The following is a 13336-nucleotide window of genomic DNA, read 5'->3' as shown; positions in this document are numbered from 1 at the left end:
CTAAGTCAAGTCAGCACAGTTCATGTCGTAATGGCTGCTGCTTTTTGCCGCGCAAATATCTAAAGCCGCCTATCATACCGCCTTTGTCTAACTCTGTTTGATTAGTTTGCAACAACAGCTCCATTGTCACTACTTTATAGTCCGCGGCGAATCTCATTATAAAGCCCATAATCCACATCTACACCATGGACAACCCTTCAAAACGAAAGCTCGACCACCCTGCAACAACTGGGAACACAACAGAGGACACGGACGATGCATCCGACAAGCGCCGCAAAGTAATCGGGCCGTCTCTCCCACCACCCACTTCCAACACTGATAACCACAGCGACAATAGCAACAACTCAGACTCGGACTCTGACGATGATGACTTCGGTCCTAGTCTCCCTCCACCATCCGGCTCGGTACCACAACAACCAGCGCCAGAACGATCACTTTCACAGCATAATATATCAGAAGAAGTTGAATCAAGGCCGGCGCCCAAACGAGACGCATGGATGCTCGCGCCGCCCACGGGCGGCTCAGATCGGTCGCGGGTGGACCCTACAAAGCTACGAAATCGGAAGTTCCAGAGCGGGCCGCGGGTCGGAAATGCCCCCGCCGGACGGGGAGGCGTGGATAGCTCGTGGACTGAGACGCCAGAGGAGAAGATAAGGCGGTTGCAGGATGAAGCAATGGGGATTCCCACGTCCTCTGGGCCGAATGTTGGGGGGACCGGGGCGGGAGGTGATGATAAGGTGGCGCAGGCGATGAGGGAAAAGGTTCAGCGGTATAATGAGCGAGTGAGGGGAGAGGATGCGTCGTCACTGGTCGATGAGAAGAAGAGGAAGGACAAGGAGAAAGGGAAAAAGGACGAAGACGACCCGAGTAAAAGGGCTTTTGATAAGGAGAAAGATATGGCGCTTTCTACGAAGCTTACGAATGCGCAGCGAAGGGAGCTAATGAGTAAAGCAGCGGATTTTGGATCGAGGTTCTCGAAGGGGAAGTTCTTATAAATGACCATTATTTCTGTGCAATATGGGCTGCTTGTATAATAGCTGTCATTGTGATCCAGCATATCAGAACGTATGAGAACATATTAGAAATGGATGGATTATATATCATTATCTTCTATTGCCAATTCATGAATCATCAAGCTCCTTTCCATCAATACCACTAAACGAGAAATCAAGCATGGGTATATAGCCAAAGTCAATCAGAGAATGTTACACTTCTTAGGCAGACCGCAAGGGCCTCCCTCGTTGTCCTTCTGTGACTTCTTCGCTTCAGAACTGTTCTGCTTTTCCGTTTTGGGTGTAGTTGTCTGTTGCTGAGCAGGCTTGGCTTGAGACTCAGCTTCGGTGCTTCCATGCAGTCAGGCGAAGTTGACACGAGAGACGTGCTCATAGAAGGACTTGCCCTGAGTCTCAGCGATCTGGAGCTCAAGCTCGGTGGGCTGGCGAGAGCCATCGGCACCCTAGAAACACAGTTAGCCATAACCCTACATCACCATTGAAGAAAAACAACGTACAGCAAAGGTACCAGCGCCCCAGGCGCTACCACCGTGGATCTCTTCGAGGTTGGCGAGGAGAGGGAAGGCAGTCTTGTAGCCGAGAGGAACGTAGAGGAAACCGTGATGGGTGAGGGTGCTCATGGCAGCGATCGCAGTGGACTCCTGGCCACCACCGAGGGTACCGGTGGAGACGAACAGGCCAGCGTACCTGGATAGAGATGTCAATGACTAATGACTTCCAGTACTTCCCCGCTGTTGGTGTAACCTACTTGCCGAAGAAACCACCAGTAGCCCAGATACCACCAGTGCGATCCCAGAAGGCCTTCCACTGGGCAGGGAAATTACCATAGCGGGTAGGGATACCGAAGAGAACGGCATCGTACTCCAGAAGCTGCTCGGGCTTCTCTAGAGTGGGGACAGAGGACTTGGGAGGAGCGTGCATCTTGGCGAGGACCTCCTCAGACAGGGTCTCCTGGATCTGGTAGACGTCGGCATCACCACCGGCAGCCTTAATACCCTTCAGTTCGGCCTGGGCCAGCTTCTCAACGTGGCCGTACATAGAGTACTACAGCGAAACCATCTGTTAGTATATGCTCCACAGGTTGCGGGTAAAGCAATGCAATTGAGGAGTGACGTACGAAGACGATGGCGATCTTGGGAGCCATTGTGACAGTTTGGGCTTCAATTGGAAGATAAATGAAGAAGAGTGAGAAGTTTGGTATGGCCTTGAGTCTGAAGAAATACAAGTATTAGACGGACAGACGAAATACTTTATAAGAACTGGAGGAGGGGGATTAGTTAATTGTAGCTATGGGAGCTCTATGCTTTTGTCATCGATTACAGATGCGGTTGATTTCTGCTGATTGGGCCAATGCAGGCAATCCGTGGATCCTCCCCATCTTGCTCGTCCTTAGTGCCGTCTTACAGAGACTTGACAAATGCACGGGCTGCGGGTACGGTATGTCTGATGCCTCAACCACGGTTCAAGCTGCTTTTTGGATTCCAGGCTCGCAGCGTCTTCCTGCCTTGCAGATTACTGGAGGGGGTTTCGGATTTACGGAATACAGAGGATTATACACCGCTGCAAAGCAGGCTAGAGGGCGTAATTTCGTGATCTACCGGATCGATTTGCCACGCAACTGTACGACATCAGCGCAGAGTTGGTCTTGGTCGAAAGCTATGGAAGTGTCCAGAGTCTGGTTTTTCTGCATCTACTCCGTCTCTAGATCACATACCGTGTACTCAAGCCTCACTAAACACACTCCTGTCTCAGCCATAAACAATTGTTCGTAAAAGAACTAGTTTTCTTTTTTTTTTTTTTTTTTTTTTTTTTTTTTTTTTTTTTTTTTTTTTTTTTTTTTTTTTTTTTCTTATTCGACTTGAACTAATTAATGTTTGGAGGACACCCCGTGTAAGTTCAACAGAGCATAGCACACTATCTTGATGAACTTGTAACCGGAGATATACAAGGCTAGTGCTGACATTACATGGTGTGCATGAGGACAAGCTAAGGATCTTGGTTCAGGATCAAGTCGAATGAGCCAGCAGAAGCAAGTGCGATGAACGTCTGAGAATCATTGACCACCCGCGCTTCTTAGCACTGTCGCATAGCAGTCTAACGTGCTTCGAGAACTAATCCAGTCAATCCAGGACCTTTCCAATCGTTAAACATAGTTCGTATTCAAGGTAGGTATCAGCAACAGCTATATACCGACAGTAGGTCGTTTCGCACATGCAGTAACAGCGCTGCCATGTTCAGAGGTCCTAGCGCTCGATATCCGAAGGGTGTACAGCACTAATCGGTGGTATCAAGATTCGCTATTCCACTTGGAATCTCCTTTCCGCTCAACATGTTCCGAAGCTGCTTGTGTAACTGATAAGCTTGACATGCAAGTCCATGCTACATCATGGGCTTAGATATTCGAATCCGATGCATGAAGCGCTGATATTCATCTCAGAACGTGCCTCTTCCGCGTAGATTGAATAACCGGTCAACCGGAGTGAAGCCGGTTAGCCGGACGGAGGTTGTTCGAGTCAGGTAAACATCGAGTATATGTGAGATCCAGTCATCGTAGCCGTGTAGACTAGCCTCGTCCTCTGCCGCGATACCGGCCGCGCATCCCAAAGCCTCCGCGTCCACGTTCGTTCCTCCATTCACGCTCTCTTTCCCGTTCCCTCTCCTGCTCTTCGCGGATCAGGTTTCTCTCATGCTCCAATTCTTCTTCCGTCTTCTCTACTCGTATTGTTGGCTTGGGTAGATTCTCCGACCACCGAGGATGGGCGTTCGCACAGTTTGGCCCTTCAGGACAAAATCCAGCAACATAGTATGGGCAGAGTCGACGACGAACATGCCGTTTCGCGCACAACGGGCCCAGAGGACAGAATCCTTGGTCGTAATGCTCGCACGGAGGAAGGCGCGCCTGCTCCCGGACATGCTGGTACAGGCAGTCGTCCCCATTAGGACAATATCCAGACCGGGAGAAAGACTGGCATTCTGGCATGCGCCGGAGATTGTATTCGTGGAGATATTCACACTTCATGCCCTTTTTGCAGAGACCTTTGAGGAAGTGCTTGCAGACAAGTGACCCATGTGTGGTTGAAGGCGCCAACCCGGAGGCCGTGGTCGTGGATGTGGTTACTCGCGACGGTGTCGGATGCCGGTCTGGGCAAGCAGGGCCCAACGGGCAGTGGCCTTCGCTGTAGGCTTTGCATACGGGAACGTCGGTGACGAGGCCGAAGCCATAGCTCTTTCGTAGAAAAGGGACGAAGGAGAATTGATCGAAACCTGGTTCTCGAGTGCGATCTGTAGACACAAGCTGGGACGCGACATGACCAACGTCGGCAGCCATGGTTTTGAATCAAGCGTGATGTTATACGTCTTACAACAGAGCTCTGACAGGACAGACAAGACTGTTAGAACTGCAGCGACGAACTATCTGTCGAGCTTGACGCGGTCAAGAAATGCTGACATATAGGGAAAGCGGTGGCAACAATGGCAGCTTGGGTCGTTTATTACGGGAAAACATGCACCCGCACTGTTCTCACTGCTCACCGCTTAGCCACCTTATGGCCCAGGAAATGCACAGTTTAGGTACTCTTGTGACACACCACTGGTACATTAAAGACCTGCGCAGTATTTGGAATAACTGGAGGGCTTCCAACATCTTTTTACATAATTCTGCATTTCCTGGGCACATTGCATGCTATTCGCGATGCGCGGCAGAGCATTGAGAGAGGCAATGCACAGTTGAGTTGCTCTAATGAGTTGGGCAGGCAGAACTATTAGTTAATTTGTTACTTATGACTTCGTTAAAGCAGCAAGCATACGGTGAACGTACTCAAGTACTCAAGTCTTGAACAGAGGACGAAGCAATGATCGCAGGGAATCCTCTAGGCAGAGATTAACAATCAAACACGCAAAAAGAATACAAGGTCTAAAGAAGTCAAGACAAGGGTCCAAGGGAAAGACAATCCCCTAGCTTTCTCCAGAACGTCAACCTTGTCTGCTCAGAATTCCTGATCCAATCGACCCAGCCGCGGCCCAAATCTTATGAAGCTAGGATCTTCTGATCTTCATACTGTGTTTCGCCTCTCGCTGCCTTGCAACTACCCAAGCCCTCTTCGGCCTTATCCTTTGGGTACCTGGATATTGAAAAAGCAAGTGACAAGCCTCGTTGACGACCCACATGAGGCCAGTTCGCTTCTTTCCTTGCTATCATATATCGCCACCACGCTCGTTCTACTCGAGGCTCACCGGCGGACTAGAACGGCGTCTTTGGGCCGACGGGGCTTTCCAAGGGTTTTCAGTTGCTTCAAGCCAGCTTTGACGATTAGATGAGATACGAAAGCTTCTGGTTGAAGAAGAGAGACATTTATAAAGGCATAGCCAACTTCTACCGTGCTAGGAGTAACCAAAATAGAAACCAGGGCGAACCGCCCCGGAGCGGGGTGCAGCTGAGCTCAGGCCGTCAGTAACGCGCGTGCGCGTGCTCACCAGAAGAAAGAGACAGCAAATGACCGACTTGCTATTATGTTCAGCGTTCACGGGTCACGATGATGCGGAGCCGTCAGGATCTGCGTATCGACCGGACTGGAACGGTGCTATGGAGACGCATAGTAATTTCGTAGCAGCGCTTGCAGAGGCGGGGAAGTCGTATACGACATGGGGAAAGCACATTTGAGCAAAGTCTGCATTGCAGCGCGTCGACAGATCTCTGGATGACATTCACTTTTCAGCTGAAAGTTTAGAGCCCGATTGCTTTCCCCAATAAGGCTTTTCGTGTTATTACATCGTTTCCCGTGATTTCCCAGAGCAAAAGCAAAGCAATAAGCACCACTTTTTAACCTCAACCACCACACGTGACGCTGCTCTCAATCAAGCAACTGCTCTTTTGCCTTCACGCTCATCTCATTTTTTTTTCTCTCTTTCCTGTTCGTTGGCATCTGACCCTAGTATACTCTTCGCTTATTCTTCTTGATCATCACCGACCTCAAAAGGTTCCGGTTCTTGCCACTGTATCCATGTTTTCCGGCTCTATTTTTCCCCACTGGCGCCGCAAAGCCGCAGAACGCTTCAGTGGCAGCTCCTCGGAAATTCCATTCTTCTTGAATGCAGCATACTATCCGAACTGGCGCATATATCGGAAGCAACCTCCCTCATCGCTCAGATTGGGATTCATCTCCCATATCTTTTACGCGTTTGCCTGGTATATACTAGCCATGCATCACCTGCGGATGCCGAACCCGCAGTAGAAATCAGATTGTTAACCAACCTTATTTGTCTCATTTAGGGTCAAAGAAGACGGCACGGTTTATGTATATCTCCCCCTCCTTTAATTAAGGATACGGTCGACACAGGGCGTGCTGACCATGGGCGATATCAGTTGAGTGATGAGTGGGCAGACACGCAGATGCCCGTCGACGGCACGACTGGTTGTCTTCGGGCATTCGCGCAGCTCAAACCACAGTATTCCAAGTTGAAACTCATACTCTCAATAGGAGGGGGTGGCAAGGGAAGTGAGAACTTCGCCGCAGTGGCTCGGAGCAAGTCTTGTACAGAAACGTTTGCGCAGTCTGCAAGGCGACTAGTAGACGAATTCGGCCTTGACGGCATTGACGGTGCGTTTTCCCCTTAGATCGCGCGCTGTGCTAATTTTTGTGGGTAAGTGGACTGGGAACACCCCGCAGATTCGCAGCAAGGACAGGACTACGTCCGACTTCTTGCTAGGTTGCGAGAATATTTCCCACCGCCATATGTATTAGCGACGTGCCTCCCCGCAGGCCAGTGGGCACTGCAGCACATCGACCTCAAAAAAGCACAATTGTATGTTGACATGATCAATATCATGGGATACGATTTCGCCGGGCCGTGGGGAAGCGAAACCGGACACCACGCCCAGTTGTATAGTCCTTCATACGGTTCAGGCGTATCATGCCAGTCGGCCGTAGAGTATGTGCTCGGGCAGGGTGTCCATCGCAAAAAACTCCTCCTAGGTATCCCTGCCTATGGCCGGTCATTTCTCGGCAGTGACAATATTGGACAACGATATGCAGGCTGCGGTGGCGAAGATGGAGTATTCGATTACTGCGAGCTCCCGCGCCCAGGCGCGACGGAGTATCACGACGAAGAGGTTGCAGCAGCGTACTGCGTTGGCGGGGATGGTGGGTTCGTAACGTACGACACGCCGAAGACGGTTCAGCAAAAGGCGAGGTTCGTAACCCGAGAGCAGCTGGGAGGATTATTCTACTGGCATATTGGGGGGGACGCTCGGGGCCCACGGAGTCTCATCGAGACGGGGTATAACACGCTGCATGAAATGTAGATCTAAGGCTGGATGAGCATGCAGCTGAAGGGAAAGAAGGAAGGAGATGGAAAGGTAATAAAAGGACAAAATGGCGCGGCTCATTTGTTTATTCTTTGTTAATCGCCAACTTCATTTTCGGTTAGTGTAAGCATCAAATGTACAAGTAGTACGGTCTGTCGTGGGTGAAACAGAAATCCCATCCTTATATGCTTGAAGGAATGAAGGATGGATGAATTGATAAGCTTGCAGGAATCTGGCGGCACACGACTCAGATAAGAGACATCTGGGCCTTTTTATAGGTATACAGAGACTCTCTCGCAAGGTGCTTATCTAGCCCAATAAAAGGTAAGAGCAAAGAAGAAACGAAGTCTGTGCGTTTGTCGAAAGACTAATTAAATTGTTCTCTCCCCCTACAATGGAGATGACTCGTTCCTTTGCCGGGATAATTATATGTCGGCCATGTCGTACTAACGGGTCACCTCATTTCTGCAGCGGTGTCGTTACCACGGTCGGTGGTGTCAATCAAGGAGACTTGCAAACACCTATACTCGCTATAGAATATTCGAACTCTGGCATATTTGGTGTCTGCGATGTCGCCTCACCTACACCGTAGTGCCATAGACTAACTGAACTAGATACACAGAATATCGGTTGCTATTCATCATCTTCCATGATATCTATTGGATATGTACAAATTATTATTACATCATATCTCGTCAAATCACATCATAAGCCCTGGACGGTTGGAAATCAAACAGCAACCTTCCCAAACACGGCCCTAATCTCTTCGACGCCCTTCCCTCCCTGGGCCAACAGCAACCCCAGCAAAATCCTCGACTTAGCTGGGTTTAGAAAACCGCTCGAAATACCCCCCTCAGCCGAATACGGCACCTCTCCGTTTCCTGTCCTAGTGCTCTGCACGATCGGAATGCCCTGGTTGCTGATAATCTCATCAATAGCCGACGCAAAGACGGTATCGACACTCCCGGCACCAGATCCTGCGATAACAACGCCCTTCGCGCCGTTCTCAATGCTCGAGTAGAGCGTGTCGTTGGTCATGTCCTGGAAGGAGTAGAGGATGTCGACGCGCGGGATGGAGGTGATGTTGGACACATCGACAGTCGTTTTCCCACTTGGCTGCACGGCCGGGTAATAGAAGAACGGAGTGTTCGAGATAATGGCACCCAGGTACCCCATCTCCACAGCCTTGAATGTATCCATCGTATTGGCGTTTGTCTTGGACACGTAGTAAGCGGAGGCGATGCGATCATTCATGACGACCATCGCGCCCCTGTTCCTTGCCTCTTTCGTGCTCGCCACAGTAACAGCCTGCAGGAGATTATACGGCCCATCGGCAGAGATGGCTGTTGCGGGGCGCATAGCGCCCACGATGACGATGGGCTTCCCGCAGTTTACTGTTGCGTCGAGGAAGAAGGCCGTTTCCTCAAGGGTGTCAGTGCCGTGGGTGACGACTGCGCCGGCCATGGATGGGTCCTCGCAAACAACTTTGTTGAGACGGTGCGCCATGTCCAGCAGGATGGTGGAGGTGACGTCCGGGCTACCGACGTTGGAGATCTGCACGCCGGCGACGTTGGCGACGGAGAGCATTTCGGGAACGGCATCGATGAGGGTCTGGATTCCGAGGGCACCCGCCTGGTAGCCTGTTGTTGCAGTGTTGGAGGCGGCCGAGCCGGCGATTGTGCCGCCTGTTGTTGCTATTGTTTAGTTTGCTGTCTGCTGAAGGGGGTTGGAAAGAGATGGGAATGGAAAAAGGAAGGTCATACCTGTTGCGAAGATGGTTACATTAGGAAGTGTGGTGTTCATCTGGGTGAAGTTCAGCCCGTTGCTGTTGGTAAAGGCGTAAGTCGTGTTTGAGATAGTGTCGCGAGTGTATAGAACCGGCGAGGCCTGGCTGAGGGTAGCCAGAGCTGCCACTGCAAGGGCTTTGACGCGGAGACCCATGATGTACGTATAGTAGCAAACGCTCTCCAAAAGTCAAGAAGGTTGATTCTGTACAGTAGCATATCCATTTTTCGGCCGCCATCAAGGGCTTTATATACGGATGGCTTGTAGTGAGCTCGGAGCTCAATCGGACCAGCGCCAACTGTTGCCTGTCTAGCTTGGAGTAAGCCAGACTGTCTGATATCGTCTCCACGACGACAAAAGAGGAAGCTAAGAGGAGCTGATAGAGCGATAAGCCGCAAACTCAGACCGTGAGCCTGGGCAACAAGTCGGATGGAGTAGTGCTCCAAGTTCTCGGGAAGAGACTAAGAGCCAAGTGGACCGCCAAGGAAGAGTATGGGCTTCTTATCAGACACGATCGAGATAACGAGTCAGAGAATCGGAGATAGACGGCGCCGGGCATTGTATTATTTTTATTCAATAGTCACAGCAACAGTGGTGATAGAAAAGAAGTAGTCACAGAATTGAATAAAGCCCTCCCGGGAATCGCAATCTCATACATAGTGGTATCAACCGTCATCCGGTCATATCGGAACATTATTACAACAAGCCACAACGGACAAAAAAGGGAGAACGGATATCATGAAAAGCCACCCATCAGATAACATCCGCGTATGTTGAGTCAGTGTTTGGCAGCATTGTATCTAGTTATTACGCCAGCGTTGCCGTAAGGTTGAGGTCGATAGTGAGCACATTGGCCGCTAATGCTTTGGTGAAGTACGGGATTTCCTGTCCATTGTACACGCTCGAGTTGCCGACGATGCGCAGAGGAATGACCCTCTCGCCTGCTAGGACCATGGAGAACAGAAGATCCTGGTCCATGTTACCGAGCATCTCGACGGTGTTGTCGCCGGGCTTGAGCACCAGGTCGTTCAGGAATGACTGGCCAAGAGAAGTTCCGTTCTGGAGCGAGACGTCCAAAGTCAGGTTGCCCTAATGATCGGTTAGCACGACAGGCCAGGGACGATTGCACTTGCGGGACCAGCATACCATATCCAACTGCAACACGGAGGGGTTTGGAATGAAGACGGAGCCGACGGCGTTGTTGCCGTCGTCACGGTCGTCGACCATTTCGAGAGACTTGATGTCGAAGCCGTCGAGCTTGTTGAGCCCTTTGCGTAATCAGTACATAACCACCAGCAAAATTCGGATAACTCCAGCTCACCCTTCATAGTGACCGTCTTGTTGTAGTCGACGTCAATTGTCGGCAGGCCTCCCTGCTTCAAACGAGGCTCGCCATAAACGTTCAAGTGGAACTCCTCATTCATCATGACCGCCGTCGCGAAATCCCCGAAAGCCCCCGCATCAGTCAAGTCCAGCCACTGGTCAACATTCACCACGGCGCCATCATCAGCCTTGACTTGAGGGACCTTGACCGTTGCAAACACGGACGAGCCCAGGAGACTGACGTCGGCATCGAACTCGAAGATCTTGGGGTGGAACATGCTGTCGCTGCCGATGACCTGCCTCTGAGTGAGATGGAACCCATCGGGGGCAGGATCGCTGATTTGCATGGACTCGATGGTAAGCGTCGAGTCATCGATGTCGTGCTGGGCGATGTTCGGGTACCCGACATAGACGCTGCGAGACATGGTCAATGCCGAGGGCAATTGAGACTTGCAGTAGTGCACACTTACACTGGAAGCACAACGACCAGGACCACCACAATAAAAGCGATGAGGTGCGCCCACCACCATTTCTTGAAATGGGCCTTGACGCGAGCGCCGAAGCTGGGTTTCGGGCTCGTTCCCACAGGGACTTCTTCAACGGCAGCTTTGTCGGCCATCTTGTTCAGGTACTCGGGACAGCAGGAGTACTCGTTCTAACCACACCCAATCAAGTCACTCTGCGGCTCAGCGGCGTGAGGATTGCTCGTGGGACATACGATGGTGGATGTGTTACTAGCGAGTTCTAGCGAGTTCTGAACCAACGGTCAGTTTACCCAGATCGATGAAGAGAAACGGATAGGGCTGGACGAAGTCAAAGTGTTATACCTATCTCACCACTGAAACTCTGCAGGCTTGCAGGCTCCGGAAATTGCCGCGCAAATAAAAAAGCTAGAATGAAAGAAAGATTTAAACGAAAGACTGCAATGGAAGCTCGGAGGCACCGCAATCACGGGGACTAGGAGTCAAGCACTATTTTAGACGACCCGGGGGAGAGTCTGGTAGGAGAGACAATAAATTGGCTAAACGAGACTCGATGGATCCCAAGCATTTTATCTCTTCGTCTGGCAGCAAGGGCAGAGGGGGCGGAAGGCGATCACATGTGGCCACTGACGGCAGTCTCATTCTCATCAAGCACCGCGGGTCTTTGCTGGTGGAGCGAGCAAGGGTTCATCTTGGTAACCTTCTTAACCTTCTTAGCAACATGCAACAATGGATCTTGTTCGCAACAGGAAAGGGGCCGCTGGGCCACTGGGCCACTGTCACGAGCAAGGGCGACAGCAATTTCAGTCGTAGTGCCTCTTATCAGTGGGAACCTCGATTCTTAGGCTGAAGCAGAGCCCGGGATATAAAGCCTCGGTGAGCCCGCTGAAACAATCAGTCCAAGGATCTACTTTGACAGGCCATCCATGCAGTCATCCATGCATCCACGCCTGCGACAAGCATTATTCCTAGAGCTATGAAACTCGACCGAGACGAGCCGAGGCGCGTCACCAAAAAAGAAATAAGAAACACTCCCGGCAGCCGTTATCATTGTCTCGCGCATGAATCCTGAATCCTGATTCCTGAAGCGGCCGTCCAATATTACCATTCAGGCAAGGGGCCGCCAATGGAAGACACCTGCGTCTCTGGCGTTAAGGACACTGCTGGGAACCAAGTCCAGCCCAGCCCAAGATGGAGGCGGTTCCCCGAGTTACCCCATGTTGATCCAGTCTTGGCGCCCGTTCCAGCTTCTCATTGGGCGAAGCAACCCCAAGGAGAGTGCCTGGACTGTGTGGGAGTAAGAGCGGCTAGTCCAGTAGTATAGCACTAGTCCAAGGGCCGTTGTCAGGCTGCGTATGGAAGCGAATGAAAACGCACGCGATGGCCGGGGGGAAAGTGCAGGTGGCGACCGGCTTCGCCTGCGGTCCAGTGAACGAGACTGGTCGAGGTCGCCGCCGTACAACACGAGACGACTAGCCAGTGCGACCCTGTCCGTGCAGCAGACCAGTCGGCCCTGGGCCAATGCAGTTTCTGGCACCTTTGGCTGTTTCTGGCCACACCTCCGTCGCTAGCCCTGAACGAGGGAACCACTGCGACCATTGCGACCACGGCGACCTGATTAATATCCGCGAGTAAGAGTCCCGTCGATGCGTTCGCAGGCCAGTTCAGGAACGATCGGATTTCAAAACCACCCCCCCCCCCCAAAGTGAGACTCGCGGGGTTTAATTGCAGGTCGAATTTCCGGGAGGGGCTTGACGGCCCTGTGAATCGAACGTGGACTCTAAACAAAGCGGGAGCATCCGACTGTCAAGGCTGACTAAACAAAGCCTGATGACAACCCCGGATTTCCGCATATGCAAGTGGAAATGAGACACGTCCGTCACTGGAAGGGGTCGGGGCAATGCCAGCTGAAATCCATACGGAGTTGAGTATCGTGGAGTATCCACTTCCATCTTCCTATCTTTGTATGACAGGTCTCGTGGCACGCCGACGGCGATATGCAGGAATGCACACCCCTGTACTGACTGTGTAGCTCAACGCCACAGATTGAAGATTTACTTAAAGTAGTTCAAGAGAAGGAGATGCAGTTCAAACGATGCTAAATGCACAATGCGCAATGCACAATTTCGTCAGTATCATTGAGTACTAGCTAAGGAAGGCAACGAACGGTCCGCCACAGGAGGTGTATGCGAAAAACGAAAGAAAATAAATGGAAAGAGGGGCCGGGGCCATCCAGCAGAGAAGGGATATTAGAAGGGAACTAAATCATCACGCAGTGGTTAGATGAACGAAGGGTATCCAAGAAGCGAATTTTGATGCCCGCAAAAGTTTAAGAAAAAGCAGTGATTCTGCTCAATGGTGAAGTTCTTGCGATCGGAAAAAAAAAAAAAAAAAAAAAAAAAAAAAAAGGCTAGAGATCTCATTCGTAA

General features: G+C 51.1%; 8 protein-coding genes across 8 annotated transcripts; 3 read left to right on the top strand and 5 right to left on the bottom strand.

The window, feature by feature from the left end:
• The first annotated feature begins 157 nt into the window (after positions 1-157).
• Positions 158-1103, top strand: BDW70DRAFT_89420 (GPALPP motifs-containing protein 1). Its single transcript, XM_073745132.1, has one exon. It carries the CDS (start codon positions 186-188, stop codon positions 993-995), a length of 810 nt encoding a protein of 269 aa, XP_073593615.1. The 5' UTR covers positions 158-185; the 3' UTR covers positions 996-1103.
• Positions 1104-1115: 12 nt separating this feature from the next.
• Positions 1116-2311, bottom strand: pst2 (putative NADH-quinone oxidoreductase Pst2). The gene is made up of 4 exons (XM_073737686.1): positions 2131-2311; positions 1762-2057; positions 1511-1700; positions 1116-1456 (listed from the first exon to the last, which is right to left on the bottom strand). Exons 1-4 carry the CDS (start codon positions 2155-2157, stop codon positions 1355-1357), a joined length of 615 nt encoding a protein of 204 aa, XP_073593614.1. The 5' UTR covers positions 2158-2311; the 3' UTR covers positions 1116-1354.
• A 945-nt stretch (positions 2312-3256) lies between these two features.
• On the bottom strand, positions 3257-4437 carry yth1 (cleavage polyadenylation factor RNA-binding subunit YTH1). Its single transcript, XM_073745129.1, has one exon. The coding sequence runs from the start codon at positions 4339-4341 to the stop codon at positions 3577-3579; it is 765 nt and encodes a 254-aa protein (XP_073593613.1). The 5' UTR covers positions 4342-4437; the 3' UTR covers positions 3257-3576.
• A 429-nt stretch (positions 4438-4866) lies between these two features.
• Positions 4867-5435, top strand: BDW70DRAFT_89380 (uncharacterized protein). The gene has a single exon (XM_073745130.1). The coding sequence runs from the start codon at positions 5043-5045 to the stop codon at positions 5328-5330; it is 288 nt and encodes a 95-aa protein (XP_073593612.1). The 5' UTR covers positions 4867-5042; the 3' UTR covers positions 5331-5435.
• Positions 5436-5865: 430 nt separating this feature from the next.
• BDW70DRAFT_89382 (glycoside hydrolase family 18 protein) lies at positions 5866-7439 on the top strand. The gene is made up of 4 exons (XM_073745131.1): positions 5866-6198; positions 6283-6307; positions 6376-6610; positions 6659-7439. The coding sequence occupies exons 1-4, from the start codon at positions 6014-6016 to the stop codon at positions 7312-7314; spliced, it is 1101 nt and encodes a 366-aa protein (XP_073593611.1). The 5' UTR covers positions 5866-6013; the 3' UTR covers positions 7315-7439.
• A 382-nt stretch (positions 7440-7821) lies between these two features.
• On the bottom strand, positions 7822-9544 carry BDW70DRAFT_140822 (asparaginase ahrA). Its single transcript, XM_073737685.1, has one exon. It carries the CDS (start codon positions 8902-8904, stop codon positions 8047-8049), a length of 858 nt encoding a protein of 285 aa, XP_073593610.1. The 5' UTR covers positions 8905-9544; the 3' UTR covers positions 7822-8046.
• A 94-nt stretch (positions 9545-9638) lies between these two features.
• Positions 9639-11469, bottom strand: BDW70DRAFT_140820 (DUF3712 domain-containing protein). Its single transcript, XM_073737684.1, has 5 exons — positions 11253-11469; positions 10896-11179; positions 10424-10839; positions 10249-10370; positions 9639-10191 (listed from the first exon to the last, which is right to left on the bottom strand). Exons 2-5 carry the CDS (start codon positions 11042-11044, stop codon positions 9910-9912), a joined length of 969 nt encoding a protein of 322 aa, XP_073593609.1. The 5' UTR covers positions 11045-11179; positions 11253-11469; the 3' UTR covers positions 9639-9909.
• A 664-nt stretch (positions 11470-12133) lies between these two features.
• BDW70DRAFT_89319 (uncharacterized protein) lies at positions 12134-12619 on the bottom strand. Its single transcript, XM_073745128.1, has one exon. The coding sequence runs from the start codon at positions 12504-12506 to the stop codon at positions 12252-12254; it is 255 nt and encodes an 84-aa protein (XP_073593608.1). The 5' UTR covers positions 12507-12619; the 3' UTR covers positions 12134-12251.
• Between the last annotated feature and the right edge of the window lie 717 nt (positions 12620-13336).

This window comes from Aspergillus foveolatus (genome assembly GCF_047715535.1).
Source record: "Aspergillus foveolatus strain CBS 279.81 unplaced genomic scaffold BDW70scaffold_46, whole genome shotgun sequence".
NCBI classification, from domain to species: domain Eukaryota; kingdom Fungi; phylum Ascomycota; class Eurotiomycetes; order Eurotiales; family Aspergillaceae; genus Aspergillus; species Aspergillus foveolatus.
The sequence above is the reverse complement of the archived record's forward strand: the minus strand, read 5'-3'. Positions and strand labels throughout refer to the sequence as shown.

Bases quoted from the DNA above. Each gene is read 5' to 3' on its own strand.
- BDW70DRAFT_89420 (XM_073745132.1), top strand. From the start codon at position 186: ATGGACAACCCTTCAAAACGAAAGCTCGACCACCCTGCAACAACTGGG.
- pst2 (XM_073737686.1), bottom strand. From the start codon at position 2,157: ATGGCTCCCAAGATCGCCATCGTCTTC. The intron at 2,058-2,130 runs GTACGTCACTCC...GTTTCGCTGTAG, and splicing joins CCAAGATCGCCATCGTCTTC to TACTCTATGTACGGCCACGT. The intron at 1,701-1,761 runs GTAGGTTACACC...ATCTCTATCCAG, and splicing joins ACTGGTGGTTTCTTCGGCAA to GTACGCTGGCCTGTTCGTCT.
- yth1 (XM_073745129.1), bottom strand. From the start codon at position 4,341: ATGGCTGCCGACGTTGGTCATGTCGCGTCCCAGCTTGTGTCTACAGAT.
- BDW70DRAFT_89380 (XM_073745130.1), top strand. From the start codon at position 5,043: ATGAAGCTAGGATCTTCTGATCTTCATACTGTGTTTCGCCTCTCGCTG.
- BDW70DRAFT_89382 (XM_073745131.1), top strand. From the start codon at position 6,014: ATGTTTTCCGGCTCTATTTTTCCCCACTGGCGCCGCAAAGCCGCAGAA. The intron at 6,308-6,375 runs GTATATCTCCCC...GGGCGATATCAG, and splicing joins AAGAAGACGGCACGGTTTAT to TTGAGTGATGAGTGGGCAGA. The intron at 6,611-6,658 runs GTGCGTTTTCCC...TTTGTGGGTAAG, and splicing joins CGGCCTTGACGGCATTGACG to TGGACTGGGAACACCCCGCA.
- BDW70DRAFT_140822 (XM_073737685.1), bottom strand. From the start codon at position 8,904: ATGCTCTCCGTCGCCAACGTCGCCGGCGTGCAGATCTCCAACGTCGGT.
- BDW70DRAFT_140820 (XM_073737684.1), bottom strand. From the start codon at position 11,044: ATGGCCGACAAAGCTGCCGTTGAAGAAGTCCCTGTGGGAACGAGCCCG. The intron at 10,840-10,895 runs GTAAGTGTGCAC...CATGTCTCGCAG, and splicing joins CTGGTCGTTGTGCTTCCAGT to CGTCTATGTCGGGTACCCGA. The intron at 10,371-10,423 runs GTGAGCTGGAGT...GATTACGCAAAG, and splicing joins CAAGACGGTCACTATGAAGG to GGCTCAACAAGCTCGACGGC.
- BDW70DRAFT_89319 (XM_073745128.1), bottom strand. From the start codon at position 12,506: ATGGTCGCAGTGGTTCCCTCGTTCAGGGCTAGCGACGGAGGTGTGGCC.